This window comes from Lottia gigantea (genome assembly GCF_000327385.1).
Source record: "Lottia gigantea unplaced genomic scaffold LOTGIsca_67, whole genome shotgun sequence".
In the NCBI taxonomy this organism is placed as follows: domain Eukaryota; kingdom Metazoa; phylum Mollusca; class Gastropoda; family Lottiidae; genus Lottia; species Lottia gigantea.
The window spans coordinates 1,744,028-1,759,631 of NW_008710284.1; the positions used below are offsets into that span (position 1 = coordinate 1,744,028).

Consider the following 15,604-nt stretch of genomic DNA (forward strand, 5'->3'; position numbering starts at 1 on the left):
AGTAAAAGGAGTATAGTACTTATTGCAGATACGTACGTCCATAGCGTGGAGGGTTTGGGTGTCTTCTTGGGTAAACTGAAGAAGGCAATTTTAGGGGTGCGTTTGCTCCCGACCCTCGGCCAGGGTGGTCAGTACCTTGTCGCCAGCTTGTCTGATACAGCTCATCAACTAGTAAAATATAATCATAACATTTATTTTACTAACGATAATTCTTTGTATGCTAATTATTTGATCATTATTCAAGATTAGCCCCTGTGTGTTTCGAGACCCCGATTTTGATGCACTTTCGGCGTAGTCTCTTTTACAAGTCACTTTATTGTCTGATATAGTTTGGGTTTTTGATCGAAGCTACGACCAAGACAAACCAATGATTAGAAGTAGTAACCATCACGGCGCCAAGAATTCGATTACTATTCATGATCGATTATCGATTTGTGATCGAAGATATATTTTAACCGGCGCCAAGAACGATCAAATTAAACTAAGTATTTGAAAATAAACAATGATTTTCCATTGTTTTTGAATCTTGAACTTATTGCTTTGGACTACAGGACAATACAAACGCAAATAAGTTATGATTTTTAATGATAGTTTTTAATTTCCGATTGTGATTGACTTAATGGATAAATGGTCCTTGGCAGCCACTCTGAAGCTGATCATCCTATGCTATCCACTTTTGCGAGGGGCTTCTTGGCTTCTTATACATAAAGGTCAAAACTAAGGACAATGAATTTATTAATGTAAGTATTATTAACAAAAGGATCTGCATAGAGTCACAGTATGATCTACTCCACAGTAAATAGACTTAGCTTCAGCTGGTAGAGCCACCTGAAAATATCAAATACTATCATTAACATAGATACCATTTTGGGGAGTGCACATAGCTACGTTTGTAATTGTATATTATCACATCAACTGGTAGAATAGAATCAGTAACTACAAAATTGTAGTTTAAAATTATTCTTTAACTGTTTCGGGTGCGTATTATACAAGTATGCGCATTATATTCGAAATTATATAGTATACAGCTTTAATGTTTTTGATTTGGACAGGCACCAGCCTACTTACCCTGAGAGGAAAGAATTGATTTTTACATTCTCCTAAACCAAGTGAACCATCTTTATCTTTACCCCAGGTATAAACATCTCCTTTATCTATAATAAACAGGTCAAACTTTGATATGCATGTGCATTATACAATATAGGTCAATCTCCAAAATGCATGTGCATGAGACAATATAGGTCATTCTCATAAATGCATGTGCAGACTATAAAAGTACATCTGTAACTATGATAAATTTATATGCTCTTTATCTATTGGCACGTAAAATGGCGGTTTTGATAGGTATTAGGTAGTTGTGATAGGCATATGTCCAATTTCCCTGCACGTTTTGATAGGTACATGCCAGATTTCTAAGATGGTATTGCCTCAGCTTACCTGTCAAAGCCACAAAATGGTTCAGACCACAGATAATGTTGGTAACTTTGATGTTTGGCAGCAGCTCACTTTCTCCAAACAATGCTTGGGGAATTTTAGTTGGCATTAAACTCATATCTACTTGTAATCCCTTTCCCAAGATTCCATAACCCCATACATATACTTCTCCATGCTCTATAATAGAGATAAATATAGTAACATAGGATATCCCTTAGTCAGGTCAATATAGTAACATAGGTAATTCCTTTGTCAGACAGTTCCAAATATGGTTCAATAATGTAATTCCCTAGTAATCCAGAAAGATTTCATCTGATATCTTTTATAAGTGAATATATATATCTATATATATAGTATCATGGGATATCCCTTTGTCATATAAATATAGTAACATAGGATATCTCAATGTTTCTCCTATCAATCTTGATACCTACCATTTAACACAGCACAAATGGAACCCCCAGCAGCTACTTGGATAATTCTACCACAGTCTTTAGCTATGGGAAGATGTCTTGGTACATTGACTTGAGTTTCCTCGGTAACCATTGACAACTGATTATACTCGGAATTCCCCCATCCAAATACTTCTCCTTTTTCTAAAAATAAAATATGAGCTAACTTAGAATGTCAGATTCAAAATTACCTTCAATGATTGACAGGCAAAACCATTATCATCATTTCTCTTTCAGTGATTACCTTCATAGAGCTACAGTCTAGAGTTCAAGGCAAATTTAAGAGTTCAAAGGTTAGGTCAAGGTTCAGGAAGGGAGATAAATCACTTACTGCTGACTGCTAGAACACAATCCCCCTTCGATGCCACTGATACTATCTTTTCTTTCTGTATATCACCCTCTAACTTGAGTGGTGTCCCTTGATTATTATACATTCCTAGACCTACAAAGAATTAAAGGTTATTGATCAAAAAGCAATAATGTCAAGGTCTCTGATTGGTTCTATTCGCTAATGTACAATCCAATCAAATCACTTTATTTACAAACTTCATTGATACAAGAATGGTGGCTATTGCAGTCTAAGTATAAGATAAGTATTCATCTTACCTGTTTGTCCGTCTGCCCCCAGACCACAGCTATATACTTCTCCTGTCTTCGTTAAAAATAGGGTGTGGTCAGACCCACATTCAACCTGTAAAGGAGACAAATTATGTTGTGTTTGGTAGGCAGTGGATTAGCTTGCTCTGTAACTTGAAAGTGGAGGGTGCAATCCTGGCATTGGAGGGGCTGACATGGAAAAAAAGAGTCTTGTTGTAACTCAAGGTCAGAGAAATGCTAAAGATATTTTCTCACCTTTACAATATTGTCTGGTAAATCTGTTAATACATTTACTCTCGAACTTTTACTGAAAAAAAGTGTCAAATTTAACATATATTTCTTGTAAATCATGCCTTGTTTTTTTTGTTGTGAGAGCCATGCAGTATTTAGATCCTTGCAGTCATGTTTTTTGTTAATTTTGATCGTTCAGTTTAGGAACCAAAAGTAATAGCTTATTTATCATGGAAAAAAACGTGATATAGGCTTACCTGTAGACTTCATCTTGTACAATTCCTCGACCACACTGTCCATATGAATTGTTACCTAAACTGTACACTGAAATAACACACAAACATCAGTCAAATATCAGAACTTTAAAGGGATTGAACAGAGTATCTTAACCTATGTGTCTGGCCCATCTGCACGAACCACAAGCACCTGACCAATGAACCCCACCCAACCACTTCACTTACCTGTATTGTCCTGTGTAAGTATAACTGTATGAGCTCTACCACAAGCTATAGATTTAAATTGAGTCAACTCTGGTTCATTTAATGGTAGTGATATTGGTAATGGGGCAATAACATAGTCTAATAATCTTCCTGAAATGAATGAATGAATGAATGAATGAATGAATGAATGAATGAATGAATGAATGAATGAATGACTGACTGACTGACTGACTGACTGAATGAATGAATGAATGAATGAATGAATGAATGAATGAATGAATGAATGAATGAACATTTAAAGCATAATGCTGTCAACAGAAGCTATATTTATTCCTGATAACAAAGACTAGAAAATTAGAATGATACAAAAAGAGTTAAAGACAGTATAAGTGTTCCTGAGACACATATAGAGATTAGAAAACCTTTTGTGAATTTATTTTAAAAGCTACTGCTGTTTTCATACAGCTTCAAGTCTAGAACTTACCAGAATTTTTAGGTTCTTCATGGAAACCTATCTGAGAGTCTGTGTTGATACCAGTAGCTAAGAGATAATGTTGTTTGGATTTTTTAACAGCAAATATTGAGAAACCATACCCACAAGCGATGTCGTAGATCTGTGGAAAAACATGTAGAGATAAGACAAGGTGGGTTGACTGGAATCATGAGTAAAGATGAATTATTTAACCTCAGACCTCAGACTGCCGATCGAGATTAGAACCCACAGCCATCATTTGATCGACGTCATCGAGCAAATGACGTCATGTAAAGAACCAATGCTCTTACTTTACTACCATAAACCCTTGATAAATATGCAGTTTCAAAAATGTCATTCTCGATTGAATCTCTACACGAAAAATGACCCAAATTTTTTACCTCAAAGTCATATTCGTTCATATATTTCAGTCGTGTTGGATACGGAACTTTTAACTTGGGTTTTTGCAGTCTGTTGGGACGTAGAAATTGCTGAATACCTATAAAAGTTAAAATTTAGATAATGTACATAATATTATATTAATGTCACTTTCCTGTTTAAAGGGATCTTACATCCATTATATTATTTGTTTAAAGGGGCTAGATTAAAACAATATTGACATATACCAAGACAAGCCTCTAACATGGATTATTCTGGACAAACATTGATTTGAAGGTTCAAATTTCCACAGTGAGCTGTGAAAACTATTACTGATTAACTAAAATAATGCCAATTCTGAGACTATGGTACGATTGATGGCAAACTTGTCTCTATATATATTATAAGAATATGTAGGATGATGTATAAGAAGTGTACCTAAAGCTCCAGTAGCACTACAACCCCATAAATATACTCTCTGTGTCCGGACTGCATTAACTCCTACATATCGTATTACCTATAATAATATATTACAAGTTTCTTATCAGTTGGTAGACAGTTCTAGACACCTGATACCACTTTTCACAATGAATTACTTATATGAACAGTTCATTGGCTGCTTCCAATGTTTCTCAAATATGTTTGGTTCGGATCATTAGTATGCCTACTTGGTTTTATGGTTTATTTATTAGAAGTAGCTTCATCATTCATTTGCAAGGGTAGTTTGTGTCTGTTGAGCAAAATGTGGATTCTATGAGGCTGGAGGCATCGTACAGTACCAAAAGAATTAAAACCTAGGGATAATGGCTGCACCCAAGGAAGACCAGTCCCTTTTTGGATATTGTTCTATCCAGACTATCATTAGCTTAGTTGATTAATATGACAATTGAATTCAATTGCTTACTGTCTCTTTGATTTTTTCTCTTTTTAAAGTTCTTTTCTTCCAGCCAGAGGCATATTCACGTCCGCTTATTCTCTCTGATAAACTCAGAAGTTTTCTTAACTGGGTCAGTGCACTAGTATACAATTTCAACGACATTTTGTATTAAGGCATTAAATTATACAATCTTAATTATTTAGTAGGGAGTCGGCGGTTTTGATATATTCGGTAGTAAAAAGTCACAATAATAACATTGACGGCATCAAGTACGAATGTCCACTTCAAGCTAATTTTTAGAAGTAATAATGTGTTTCATTCTAGCTGAGGTTAATACGTGAGGTACAACCGGAAAAATCTAACAGTGTCTTGAAAGGGGATTCATGTATGTGCATTCAAGGTCATATTTTATCAGATTTGTGTGTGATGTTTACAGAAATTTAATTCTTCATGGGCGCAGCCATATTTGTTTATTTTACCCTTTATCTTGAACGCTTTTCAAATATTTTTTGAATTAAAGCGAATTTTTAAGATTGATTTGTTTAAATCGATTTAGACTCCCTTAACCTTGTGTTTCCTAACAAAATAAATTTGAATTTGAATATAAAACTTGCAAATATTGAGATATTTCTTAAAAATTATTTTGCCGTACCTCTGTGATCACTGGTAAATTTAAGATTCGTGCGCAAAATTCTCTTTCCGGTTAAAATTTCTATTTCTCACAGTTTTGCAACTTTAAAGATCTATTTGAAAAATTGGTAAGTAAATCATTTTTGTATGGTTCCAACTTTCTCTTGGATATGTAGTTAATGACCTAGGGTTTTGGCAATCTAGGAATTCTCACCAGCAGTTCCTGCAAGTTCTGTGAAAGTTTCTATCAGGGGATGAAGCCATGCAATCATTGAGATCGGTTGTTCATTTGTTGTCAACAAATAATGAACGCAACATGTTCAAGAGATGAGAAGGATCGATGACGTCTATCGACGTTGGCCTATTGCTCTAATCAGACTGTAGAGAAAGGGAACTTCCTGGGAAGTCTAAATTTATTATGATGGCCCTACACTCTTAGTTTTCCCTTTACATTTTTCAAGAAAGAAAATTTTGAAGTTCTAGCCCGACTATTACTAATGCAGGGGCTATTTTATCTTTAATTATCGTTTACTTTTGTTTATAGAAAATCATCATGGCGCGTGGCCAACAAAAGATCCAATCACAACAGAAAAATGCTGAAAAATTAGCAAAATCGAAAAAAGGAACGAGTCAAAAAAAAGCTGCTCAAAATGCTTTGGTTCATACATGTACAGTTTGTAAGGTAATGATTTAGTGGTTATGATCTTGTATAATGTCTTATAAGAGATACTCTCTTACAAGTCTAGGTTAATAAGAATTTACTTAACTTCTGGAGAGATTTACAAGATAAACCAATAATAGGAAAATGCAAAGTGATTGCTTCAGGCTAGTATATTGTAAGCTTGTCTTAGCTAGTCCAACAGATATTTTTCATGATAACATTAATGTTGAAGAAAATGATGCTCAGGGCAAATTTACCTATTTTATGAGCTTATAATTTATTTGATTGTCACTTTATTTTATTTCTATAATTCAGTCTCAAATGCCAGATCCCAAGACATACAAACAACATTTTGAAAGTAAACATCCTAAAAATGATCTTCCAGATTGCTTAAAGGAAGTGTGACAGGTAAATTAAGCATTTCTATATCTTTCCTTTAAAGGGATTGTAAAGAAGTTTTCTAAATTTTCAATAAGACGTCTGTGGTTCCTGCATTTCCACTAAAACTAAAAAAACAAACAAAATTTGCAAATCGATGCTATCAGTGTCCCCAAAACACAACTTTTTACCATCCCTTGAAGAGGTCCATATTCTCACAATTTGAAGAAAATCAAAACAATTTTTTTTTTAATATTTTTTTCAGATAAAGAAAATATGTGATGACAATGTAAAAAGAATTTGTATTTTTGTGTTAATATCTCAGTATCTGGACAGACTAATTCAGGTTTCTAAGGAAGTGACATCATCATTGACACTATTGTTCCATTTTTATTGGTTTTCAACGTTAACAAATTACACCCATTTTTTCTCCATTTCCTGTCTAATTACTTATTCTAGTTGACATCATTTAAATTGATGTATAATTTTGGAATTAAACGTTATTTCATTTATATCGTGTGATTTTTTGCGATGTTGGATTTCAATTTATCATTTATTAGTCTTCACATAGTCTGGAACGGCCAATCATATGACTGATTTAGTGATACATGGATTCAGGCTACACTTATATACATATTTGCTATATATTAAAAGGATTGTAAAGAGGTTTTTTAGTCTTTGTATTGAGTATACTTTGTAGATTCCATTTAAAGAGACTGTTCCACCATTTTGGGGGGGTCGAATTTAATCTTGAATATATGTAAATAGTCTTCAGAAGTACTAGAAATGTACGAAAATCGTATAATTCCTTTAAAAATACTTCAAACTAGGAATTTTACTCATTATTTCTATATATGTTTTTTCTATATATCACAGAATATCTTAAAATTGGCGAGTGGTCAAAAAAATTTGCATGTGTCCCTTTAAACCAATCTGCATTTCATTTTAAATTCAGTCTAAGATCAGTCATTAATGCCCCCATTTTGGGATCCATAGTTGTCAAACAGGATATTAGAATGATGTAAATAGAAGCTATAAGTCTCCCTTATACTCGAACAAAGACCAGAAAAACCTCTTTAAAATCCCTTTAAAGCTGAAATGAACTATATGTGATATTATTTTTAAGAATTTTTAACATAACAGATGTTAAATTCACACTAGCATATAATATATCATAGAAAGCTAACAAATAGATATAGTTCATCCAATTAAAAATAATATAATGTTATATTTAATAACAAAGAGAAAGAACTTTCCATCAGAACACCCTTAGTTCATTGCCTCGAGTCTTTCCTTGACGGACAAGAGCTTGATACACATGATACCACAGTGAAACCATTAAACTAAAATGTAATATTTACTTTGAACAATCACTCTTCTATAAACTAGTTACATAATTGGTGGTTTTTTTTTTGATAAACTGTAATTTGTCACATGACAATATGGTAAACAGGTGAAACAAATCAAAGCAATCTTAGATTTTTGGCAAATAAAAAAACCAATCTTTTAAATCAATGAAGTTTGTATTAAAAGAAATAATTATAATGAATTTAACTTTTGTCTCAATAGCATTACTAAGTAATTTATGTAAAATATATGCCAGAATACACAAAATCAATTTCAATTCTTAACTGTTATATGGGGGTTGGCGATAGAATTGCTCTGACCCCCCATGAAACTATTGGAATCCCAACCCGACAGTTGCAACCCCCCACCCCCCTCCCCCTCTTCATTTAGTCTGCCCCATATTTGTATCCCCAGTTCTGCTACTGTCGCTGTTCCTTGAATCACTCTACATTTTCCAGAATACATTTATTTTACAGTTATACTCTCATCTCCATCTTTAACACCATCAATATCAGCAAGCGTCACTCCTTTACTTGCCAGCTCTTCTTTGATTCTCGATAGATACGTGGCATCTGGATATCCAAAACTACAAAATATACGCACGTGATCATCTTGGAATACAACTACAACAAGAAGTGAGCAAAAAAAAATTGTGCACATCCAGGTGCTGTGTGTTTTGAGGTTGTTACATGAACATCACATAACTTTTCTAAAAAAAAATTCAAGAGTTAATATTAGTCAAGAATTTGCGAAGGAGCATTGGCATCTATAGCCTGGAAATTGGTATCTGGTCCGTCGTTTTAACAGAATTCAATCTCTACTTACTTAGTAGGACCTCCATTCATAGATGTTTTATGATGAATATCATTCCAAGTGACTACATTTTCTTGACCAGTAGTTGTAGACCGACCTATGGTAAAAGTCAAACGTCGTCTGAAGGCCACTTTCAACATCTTGCAGACTTCGATACCTTCAGGATTGGCTGGTAAATAAGCAACACGAGATGTTCCTTTGAACCTTACACCAGCGTTGGGATGCTTAGACTGAAAAATCAAAATAAAAGGGTTGTAATCATCAAATCTGTATCTTGATCATCTGTTAAAGGACCTGCTTTTTGCTTCCTGTAGCTCTTTTCAAAACGAAATTCTAACGTTTGGTTTATCTCCAATTAAATAAATCGATTCAAACAAAGGGACCAAAAAACTAATAAAAGTAATATATGCCTGCTCTAGGGTAGGTTTATCTGGATTGTTACTCCAGCTTGCTTGAAGGACATAGGCCTATTGGAAGACCATGTTTAAGAAACCCTAATATCACTCTACAACTAACTTTGTTCCACGAGTCCATAGTTATTTTGGTATGATATGAAATTCACCTACCCCTTGTATACCGGAATTAAAATCATAATTTATACAATAAGAACCAAATCTTTTATATCCTTCTATATTCAATGATGATTTATGAACATTCATTGTTCCAGCAGGCATGTTACCAATGGTTACTCCATAAACAGTACCACAGGACGGACAAACTGGTTTGTGCAGCTTAAAAGATTTGTCAATGCATTTTCGACAGAAAACATGCCCACATTTATCCAGTTTCTTTAGATCAGTGATGTCATCCATACAAATGGCACATATTTCAGTCTTTTCGGCATCTTTTTGTGGCTGATGAACCTCTCTCGACCTATTCTCTTTTTCGTCATTAACTTTACTTTCTTGCAGTTCCCTGTTGCTATGGTTATCCAGTCGTGAATCTCTATAGTTACTGTCACTTCCACTCAAACGTCCATTGCTATGGTTATCCACTCTTGTATCTCTATGGTTACCATTACTTCCATTCCTACCTCTGTTGCTATGGTCATCAGAAGAATCTTGACCTAATTCACTTCCTGTTGGGTCCATAGCATCATCATCATAATATTGTTCCTCTTCACAGTTTGGATCACTGCAGCCTTTGGATGCACATTTTGCACAAAATGTGTGTCCACAACTGAGCTGAACTGGACTGTTGTTTGCCAAGTTTGAATCACATCTGTAGCAAGTTATCAATGCAGTTTTTGTTATTACTTCTCTAGGGTTTAGTTCACTTGAGTCTCTGTAACTAGGATCATCTCCATGGGATTCCTTGCTTGCACTTTGACCTCTGTAACTAGGATCATCTCCATGGGATTCCTTGCTTGCACTTTGACCTCTGTAACTAGGATCATCTCCATGGGATTCTTTGCTTGAACTTTGACCTCCGTAACTAGGATCCTCTCCATGGGATTCCTTGCTTGAACTTTGACCTCTGTAACTAGGATCATCTCCATGGGATTCCTTGCTTGCACTTTGACCTCTGTAACTAGGATCATCTCCATGGGATTCCTTGCTTGCACTTTGACCTCTGTAACTAGGATCATCTCCATGGGATTCTTTGCTTGAACTTTGACCTCCGTAACTAGGATCCTCTCCATGGGATTCATTGCTTGAACTTTGACCTCCGTAGCTAGGATCCTCTCCATGGGATTCTTTGCTTGAACTTTGACCTCCGTAACCAGGGTCCTCTCCAAAGGATTCTTTGCTTGAACTTTGACCTCTGTCATCTTCATGGTCTTTTTTACAGGACGAACCATTACAACCTTTGGGTAAACATTTTGCACAGAGTGTGCAGCCACAAGCTGAGTTAACTGAACTTTTGTTTGCCAAACTTGAATCACATCTATTGCATTTTTCCTCTAAAGGGGTATCTCTGCCTTCTCTATGGGTTCCTTTTAGCCTTTTTTCTCCGTCATCTTCATAGTATTTTTTACAGGACAAACCATTACAACCTTTGGGTAAACATTTTGCACAGAGAGTGCAGCCACAAGCTGAGTTAACTGAACTTTTGTTTGCCAAACTTGAATCACATCCATCGCATTTTTCCTCTACAGGGGTGTCTCTGCCTTCTCCATGGGTTGGTTCCCTTGAACTTTGAACTCTGTCGTCAGGTTCACTGGTTTCAACTTTACTAAATTGATAATCCAAATTGCTTTTACAGTGTTGTTTCTCTGAAGAGTGAACTGGATCTTCTCCATGGGTTTTTTCCCTTGAACTTTGAACTCTGTTAACACGTTCACTGATATTTTCCTCTTCTTTGTTATATCTTTCAACTTTACTAAATTGATAACCAAGATTGCTTTTACAGTGTTGTTTCTCTGAAGAGTGGGTAAGGTCTTCTCCATGGGTTTTTTCCCTTGAACTTTGAACTCTGTTAACACGTTCACTGATATTTTCCTCTTCTTTGTTATATCTTTCAACTTTACTAAATTGATAACCAAGATTGCTTTTACAGTGTTGTTTCTCTGAAGAGTGGGTAAGGTCTTCTCCATGGGTTTTTTCCCTTGAACTTTGAACTCTGTTAACAGGTTCACTGCTATTTTCCTCTCTTTTGTTATATTTTTCAGCTATGCATTGTTGACAACTCTTGTTGTAACTCTGGCAATCAAATAAACAGTGAAAACAACAAACATGGTGGTATGGCAATTCTTTAAGTTTACAATAAGTATAACCTAAACAGCTTTTACAATGGTGTTGAAGGAATGATGTTTGAACTCTGTTGCTAGGGTTATAACTATCTTCTTTTTTGTTAAATTTCTTATCACTTATTTCGCATTGCGGACAACCTAGATTAGTTGGGGCACAGAAAATACAAAACACATGGCAGCATGGTAATTCAACTCTGCTAGTATTATTATAATTACAATATGAGCAATGATGCAAACTGACATCTCTTAATGCTTCTGTTTCAGACAATCCAAGTATTTTACCTTCTGTGTCCTTAACATTATGGTAACTGATTTTGTGTTTACTGTCAAAGTTTCCATGATGGCGTGTGCTTTCTAGCTCTTCCCTATTATTGGATGATTTTATCATTTTATCACTTGACATAACTTTGTTGTCTGGGTCCTCACTTTGTTCACTTTCAGCCAGTTCCTCAAGTCTAGCTTGGTCCAGCTCTGCATTGCGTTTGGTTATATCTTCAAGGTTGTCATATCTGGGAAAGTCTCCATTATTATGCTTTTTTCTCGAATAACTTCTGTAATCCAAATCGATATTATGTTTCTTGTGGGATTCAGCATATTCCTTTGAGTATTCTTCATCTTTATCTCTACCGTAGGATCTGGAGGAATCTCCATTAGAAATATGATGGTGGTCTGAGTCAACTTTATTATTTTTCTGGACGACTTTAGCATATGAATCTTTGCCTGGATGCAAGTTATTATTTTTGGGAAAGTTCAAATCATGTTTTTTTACATTTCCATTGCCATCTGAATGAGTACCTTGCTGGGTAGAGTACTGGAACCAGGAAGGGTCGACAGAGCTACCCGAGGTACTCCTCGATCCAATTACATCATCTTCTTTCTGAGCTGAAGATCCACTGATTCCAAATCCTGAATTCTTTTGGATTTCGCCTCCATCTCTCGCACTTGAAGGTTGTGGCTTCTTTGAAGGTCTGGATGAAGTTTCACGTTGCCTTTCTAATGAATAATTATCTTTATTTTCAGATAGGGTATTTGACCTCGAAGCCCCACTGGTTCTAGAATTATGACTGCTGGACCTGTGGCGTACATCTGGATTATCTCCCCTTGATGTGGCTCCTGCTCCATTTGTATGGTCATGAGATGAACTATGAAATTTATTTCTTTTATCTGGGCTTTGAGAGCGGCCATGGATAGCTGGATTATCTGTACTGTTACTGATAAAAGACATCAAATGAGTTTTTTGTTTTAGCTTAGTTATATTCTTGTATTTATCTTCATCTGATGTTTGTGATTTTTGATGTTCTACCGTCAAATCTTCTACAAGAAAGAACTCTGTGTAATCCTGGACCACTACGTTAATCTTCCGTAGAGACTTGAATTTAGGGAATTTAAAAACGGCATACATCACTCTTCGAACACATTCATCTTTAGGGGCGCCACCAGCATCTGTAAAATAACGAACATATACTTTACATGAAAAATATACTATCAAATGCCTGTAACAAACTGTGACTGCCAAAAAGGAAACAGGATCATTGGACAAACGAGTAACTTTTCTTTCAAATAATAATTCAGTTCCCAGTAAAAAAAAAAAAAGCGTGTATTTACTTGTGCCTAGAAGTGGAATGGTTATCGAGCTCTTGCCGTCACTTTCAGCTTCAACCAACAAATTCTTCATCATTTTTTTATACTCATCTAACCATTTTTTAGGATTGATTTTGTTAAAAACTGGTACTGTTACATCATAGACTTCAATGAAATGAAAATTTGGTTTACTGCCAATTATTGATATTTTCACAAATTTCCAATCACGATCAATATAACGATCAATATAACGATCAATATAACGTGTAGCTTTTTGTTTCTTTTTGTCCCATTCTTGAGCTCCAACTTTTTCTCTCGCACAGCTTTCAACGCTTCCATTTTGACTGATCACCAAAATATCAGCCTTTACTTTGAATACGTTATTCATATGACAAACAACAGTGGCACCATTCTTCAAGTCTTGTCTAAATTCAGGACCACCACTACTCATAGAATGTGCCATTTTACATCTCTTTCATAACCTGAAACGAAAATTGTTTGGTTTTTTTTTTTTTTTTTGTGAGGGGATCTAGATATAGTCATCAAATATCTACATTATCAACTGAACAGAACTTGCATAATGCATAGATTCTAAAACGGACATCACCTATCGCCCTCTTCTATACTATATGGCCTGTCTGCTGATATTATAGGCCTAATCCAACAGAAACTATCTTAGCAGAAACCCTTTCTGGCTTTGTCAAGTTTTACCTCTTGTATCTGATTTTCACCTCTTGTATCTGAATTTTACAAAAAGGAACTGCCAACAGACCAATCTGTCAATGTATTGGATACTTCCTTCACATCGAAACCAAACCTGGGAGATCGAAAGTAGAAAATGAAAGTAGGAGGAAACGCTTTGACTTTGGCCTTCTCCATGAAAATTTCTCAAAACGGTCGACTGTCATTTGATGATGGGGTTAATTATATACTTGCCTCGTATCTTCCTCTCCTTGGCAGTAAGAGTAAGTTTTGCTTTATGGCAAAAAACTTTTGAACCTTCGATTTCAGGTTTTTTATTCTAAGAATAACTTTTGGACTATTTTTAGATCAGAGAGAAAAACTTCCTTATCAGTTTGAGTCTGGACAATCAGGAATGTTTATTTGTGTACTTCCGGTTAGTAACAACTATCCAGTCTTTTCTTTACTTGTCGTTTCCCGATTAACGATTTTCTTACTATCGATTCCGTATTTTTAAGAAGCCCTGTTCCTAGGGTCAACAAATTAAAAGAAGATCCTCAAAAAAAGAAATTTTTGCAGATTTTGGAAGAGTCTTTCTATGCAAAAAGATGAGTCGGACCGCTTCAACGTTTGGGAAACCAAGTCCCCAAAAATCATCCACAGCAAATGGAGGTTTGTGTGCTTTATTTATGTTTTTTAGTCGGTTAAGTTCGGACATGTTATTTTTAATGGCGGGGACAATGATTGTAGGTTGGGTGTGGATAAATTAAGGATTTGAGAATAGAATATGGGGATTCCCTTCCCCCTCTTCCTCAGAGTCCCAAAATTACAAAGTTTTCAATGGAAATATGGGTTTTTTTCAGTGTAAAATGTAACAATAGTAGTGGAAAAATACTCTTGAATTGCATAAAAAAAAGCAGGATTTAAGCCCCTTATTTAAGATAGAATTGATGTTAATCATTAAAGATGAGATGGGGGTCAAGGAATGTCCACAGAATGGTCAAAGGGGGCTCACAGACACCTATTTCCCTAGGTAAAAATACAAGAAATTTGAAAGTTGGGGGCCTCTGACTGAAATATAAAAGTTGTTTGTTCATTTTACTGTATGATAAGGTCATAAATAATATTTGATAGGAATTTAAACAACTTCTTTTATATAATCTTCTATTCACTGTGTCCAACTTACAACTAAATCAAACAATGATACTTTTAACTTGTCCAAACTTGTCTATTCACCATGATATCATACACATCTAAGATAGTTTTGGATTTTAAAAGAAGTTGATCATATACAGTAGGATGTAAAATTTCATTAGGCCAATAAGATACAGAATAGTAGAATAAATAAAACTCCCATTTCATTTCATTATAAACTATATTTCATTTCATTAGGCCAATAAGATACAGAACAGTCAGCCCCTTCGTTAGGGTGGGGTCTGTGGGGGCTGGACCCCAGCAAGTGAGAATTAAGCCCCATCAAAACATTCTTCAGTTCAGCAGAGATTGATTCATTTACAGTGTCTGTACAAAATCAAAAAGATATAGATTTTGATACGTTTTTTGGCACCTCAAAATTGTCAGAAAAGATCACTCTTGGCCTTTAATTCTTCAAATTTTCTGAGTGCAAAATCTAAGCCCCAGCACCAATTCATTCCTTGCGACGGGGCTGAGAACAGTAAGATATAAAACTCTATTTCATTTCATTAGTTCAATAAGGATTTTTTGTGGAACGGGGTCCAGAACAGTAGGATAAAACACCATTCCATTTCATTTCATTTCCATTTTAGTTCGTACTGCAAAGATGAATGGCCATGCTTCTTATACCATCGTTACTGAACCACTTCATTCCCAGAATTCATCAGTGGTTCAATGGAGCAAATCATTACGAGCCAAGAGCCCCAGCACTGTCAATGGCCATCAGGCATTGGACTCGGGTTCGA

At 35.3% G+C, this 15,604-nt stretch overlaps 3 protein-coding genes across 3 annotated transcripts; 1 reads left to right on the forward strand and 2 right to left on the reverse strand.

Annotated features, from left to right (window-relative positions):
* Positions 1 to 734: 734 nt before the first annotated feature.
* On the reverse strand, positions 735 to 5,250 carry LOTGIDRAFT_204579 (hypothetical protein). The gene is made up of 13 exons (XM_009065084.1): positions 4,909 to 5,250; positions 4,443 to 4,521; positions 4,028 to 4,125; positions 3,639 to 3,768; positions 3,176 to 3,304; positions 2,972 to 3,038; positions 2,739 to 2,790; positions 2,493 to 2,577; positions 2,218 to 2,328; positions 1,869 to 2,030; positions 1,438 to 1,611; positions 1,069 to 1,154; positions 735 to 828 (listed from the first exon to the last, which is right to left on the reverse strand). Exons 1-13 carry the CDS (start codon positions 5,041 to 5,043, stop codon positions 751 to 753), a joined length of 1,386 nt encoding a protein of 461 aa, XP_009063332.1. The 5' UTR covers positions 5,044 to 5,250; the 3' UTR covers positions 735 to 750.
* Positions 5,185 to 8,239, forward strand: LOTGIDRAFT_195511 (hypothetical protein). Its single transcript, XM_009065085.1, has 4 exons — positions 5,185 to 5,639; positions 6,056 to 6,193; positions 6,488 to 6,580; positions 6,816 to 8,239. The coding sequence occupies exons 2-3, from the start codon at positions 6,065 to 6,067 to the stop codon at positions 6,575 to 6,577; spliced, it is 219 nt and encodes a 72-aa protein (XP_009063333.1). The 5' UTR covers positions 5,185 to 5,639; positions 6,056 to 6,064; the 3' UTR covers positions 6,578 to 6,580; positions 6,816 to 8,239.
* A 123-nt stretch (positions 8,240 to 8,362) lies between these two features.
* Positions 8,363 to 9,801, reverse strand: LOTGIDRAFT_129923 (hypothetical protein; the record flags this gene model as incomplete). Its single annotated transcript, XM_009065086.1, has 3 exons — positions 8,363 to 8,483; positions 8,723 to 8,940; positions 9,277 to 9,801. 3 exons carry the CDS (start codon positions 9,799 to 9,801, stop codon positions 8,363 to 8,365), a joined length of 864 nt encoding a protein of 287 aa, XP_009063334.1.
* Between the last annotated feature and the right edge of the window lie 5,803 nt (positions 9,802 to 15,604).

What these genes read in the sequence shown, in the direction of transcription:
- LOTGIDRAFT_204579 (XM_009065084.1), bottom strand. Translation starts at nt 5,043, where the DNA reads ATGTCGTTGAAATTGTATACTAGTGCACTGACCCAGTTAAGAAAACTT. An exon ending in ACTTACACAGGACAATACAG is followed by an intron (nt 3,039 to 3,175) that starts GTAAGTGAAGTG and finishes GTGTTATTTCAG; the next exon opens with TGTACAGTTTAGGTAACAAT. An exon ending in GTACAAGATGAAGTCTACAG is followed by an intron (nt 2,791 to 2,971) that starts GTAAGCCTATAT and finishes ACTTTTTTTCAG; the next exon opens with TAAAAGTTCGAGAGTAAATG.
- LOTGIDRAFT_195511 (XM_009065085.1), top strand. Translation starts at nt 6,065, where the DNA reads ATGGCGCGTGGCCAACAAAAGATCCAATCACAACAGAAAAATGCTGAA. An exon ending in ATACATGTACAGTTTGTAAG is followed by an intron (nt 6,194 to 6,487) that starts GTAATGATTTAG and finishes TCTATAATTCAG; the next exon opens with TCTCAAATGCCAGATCCCAA.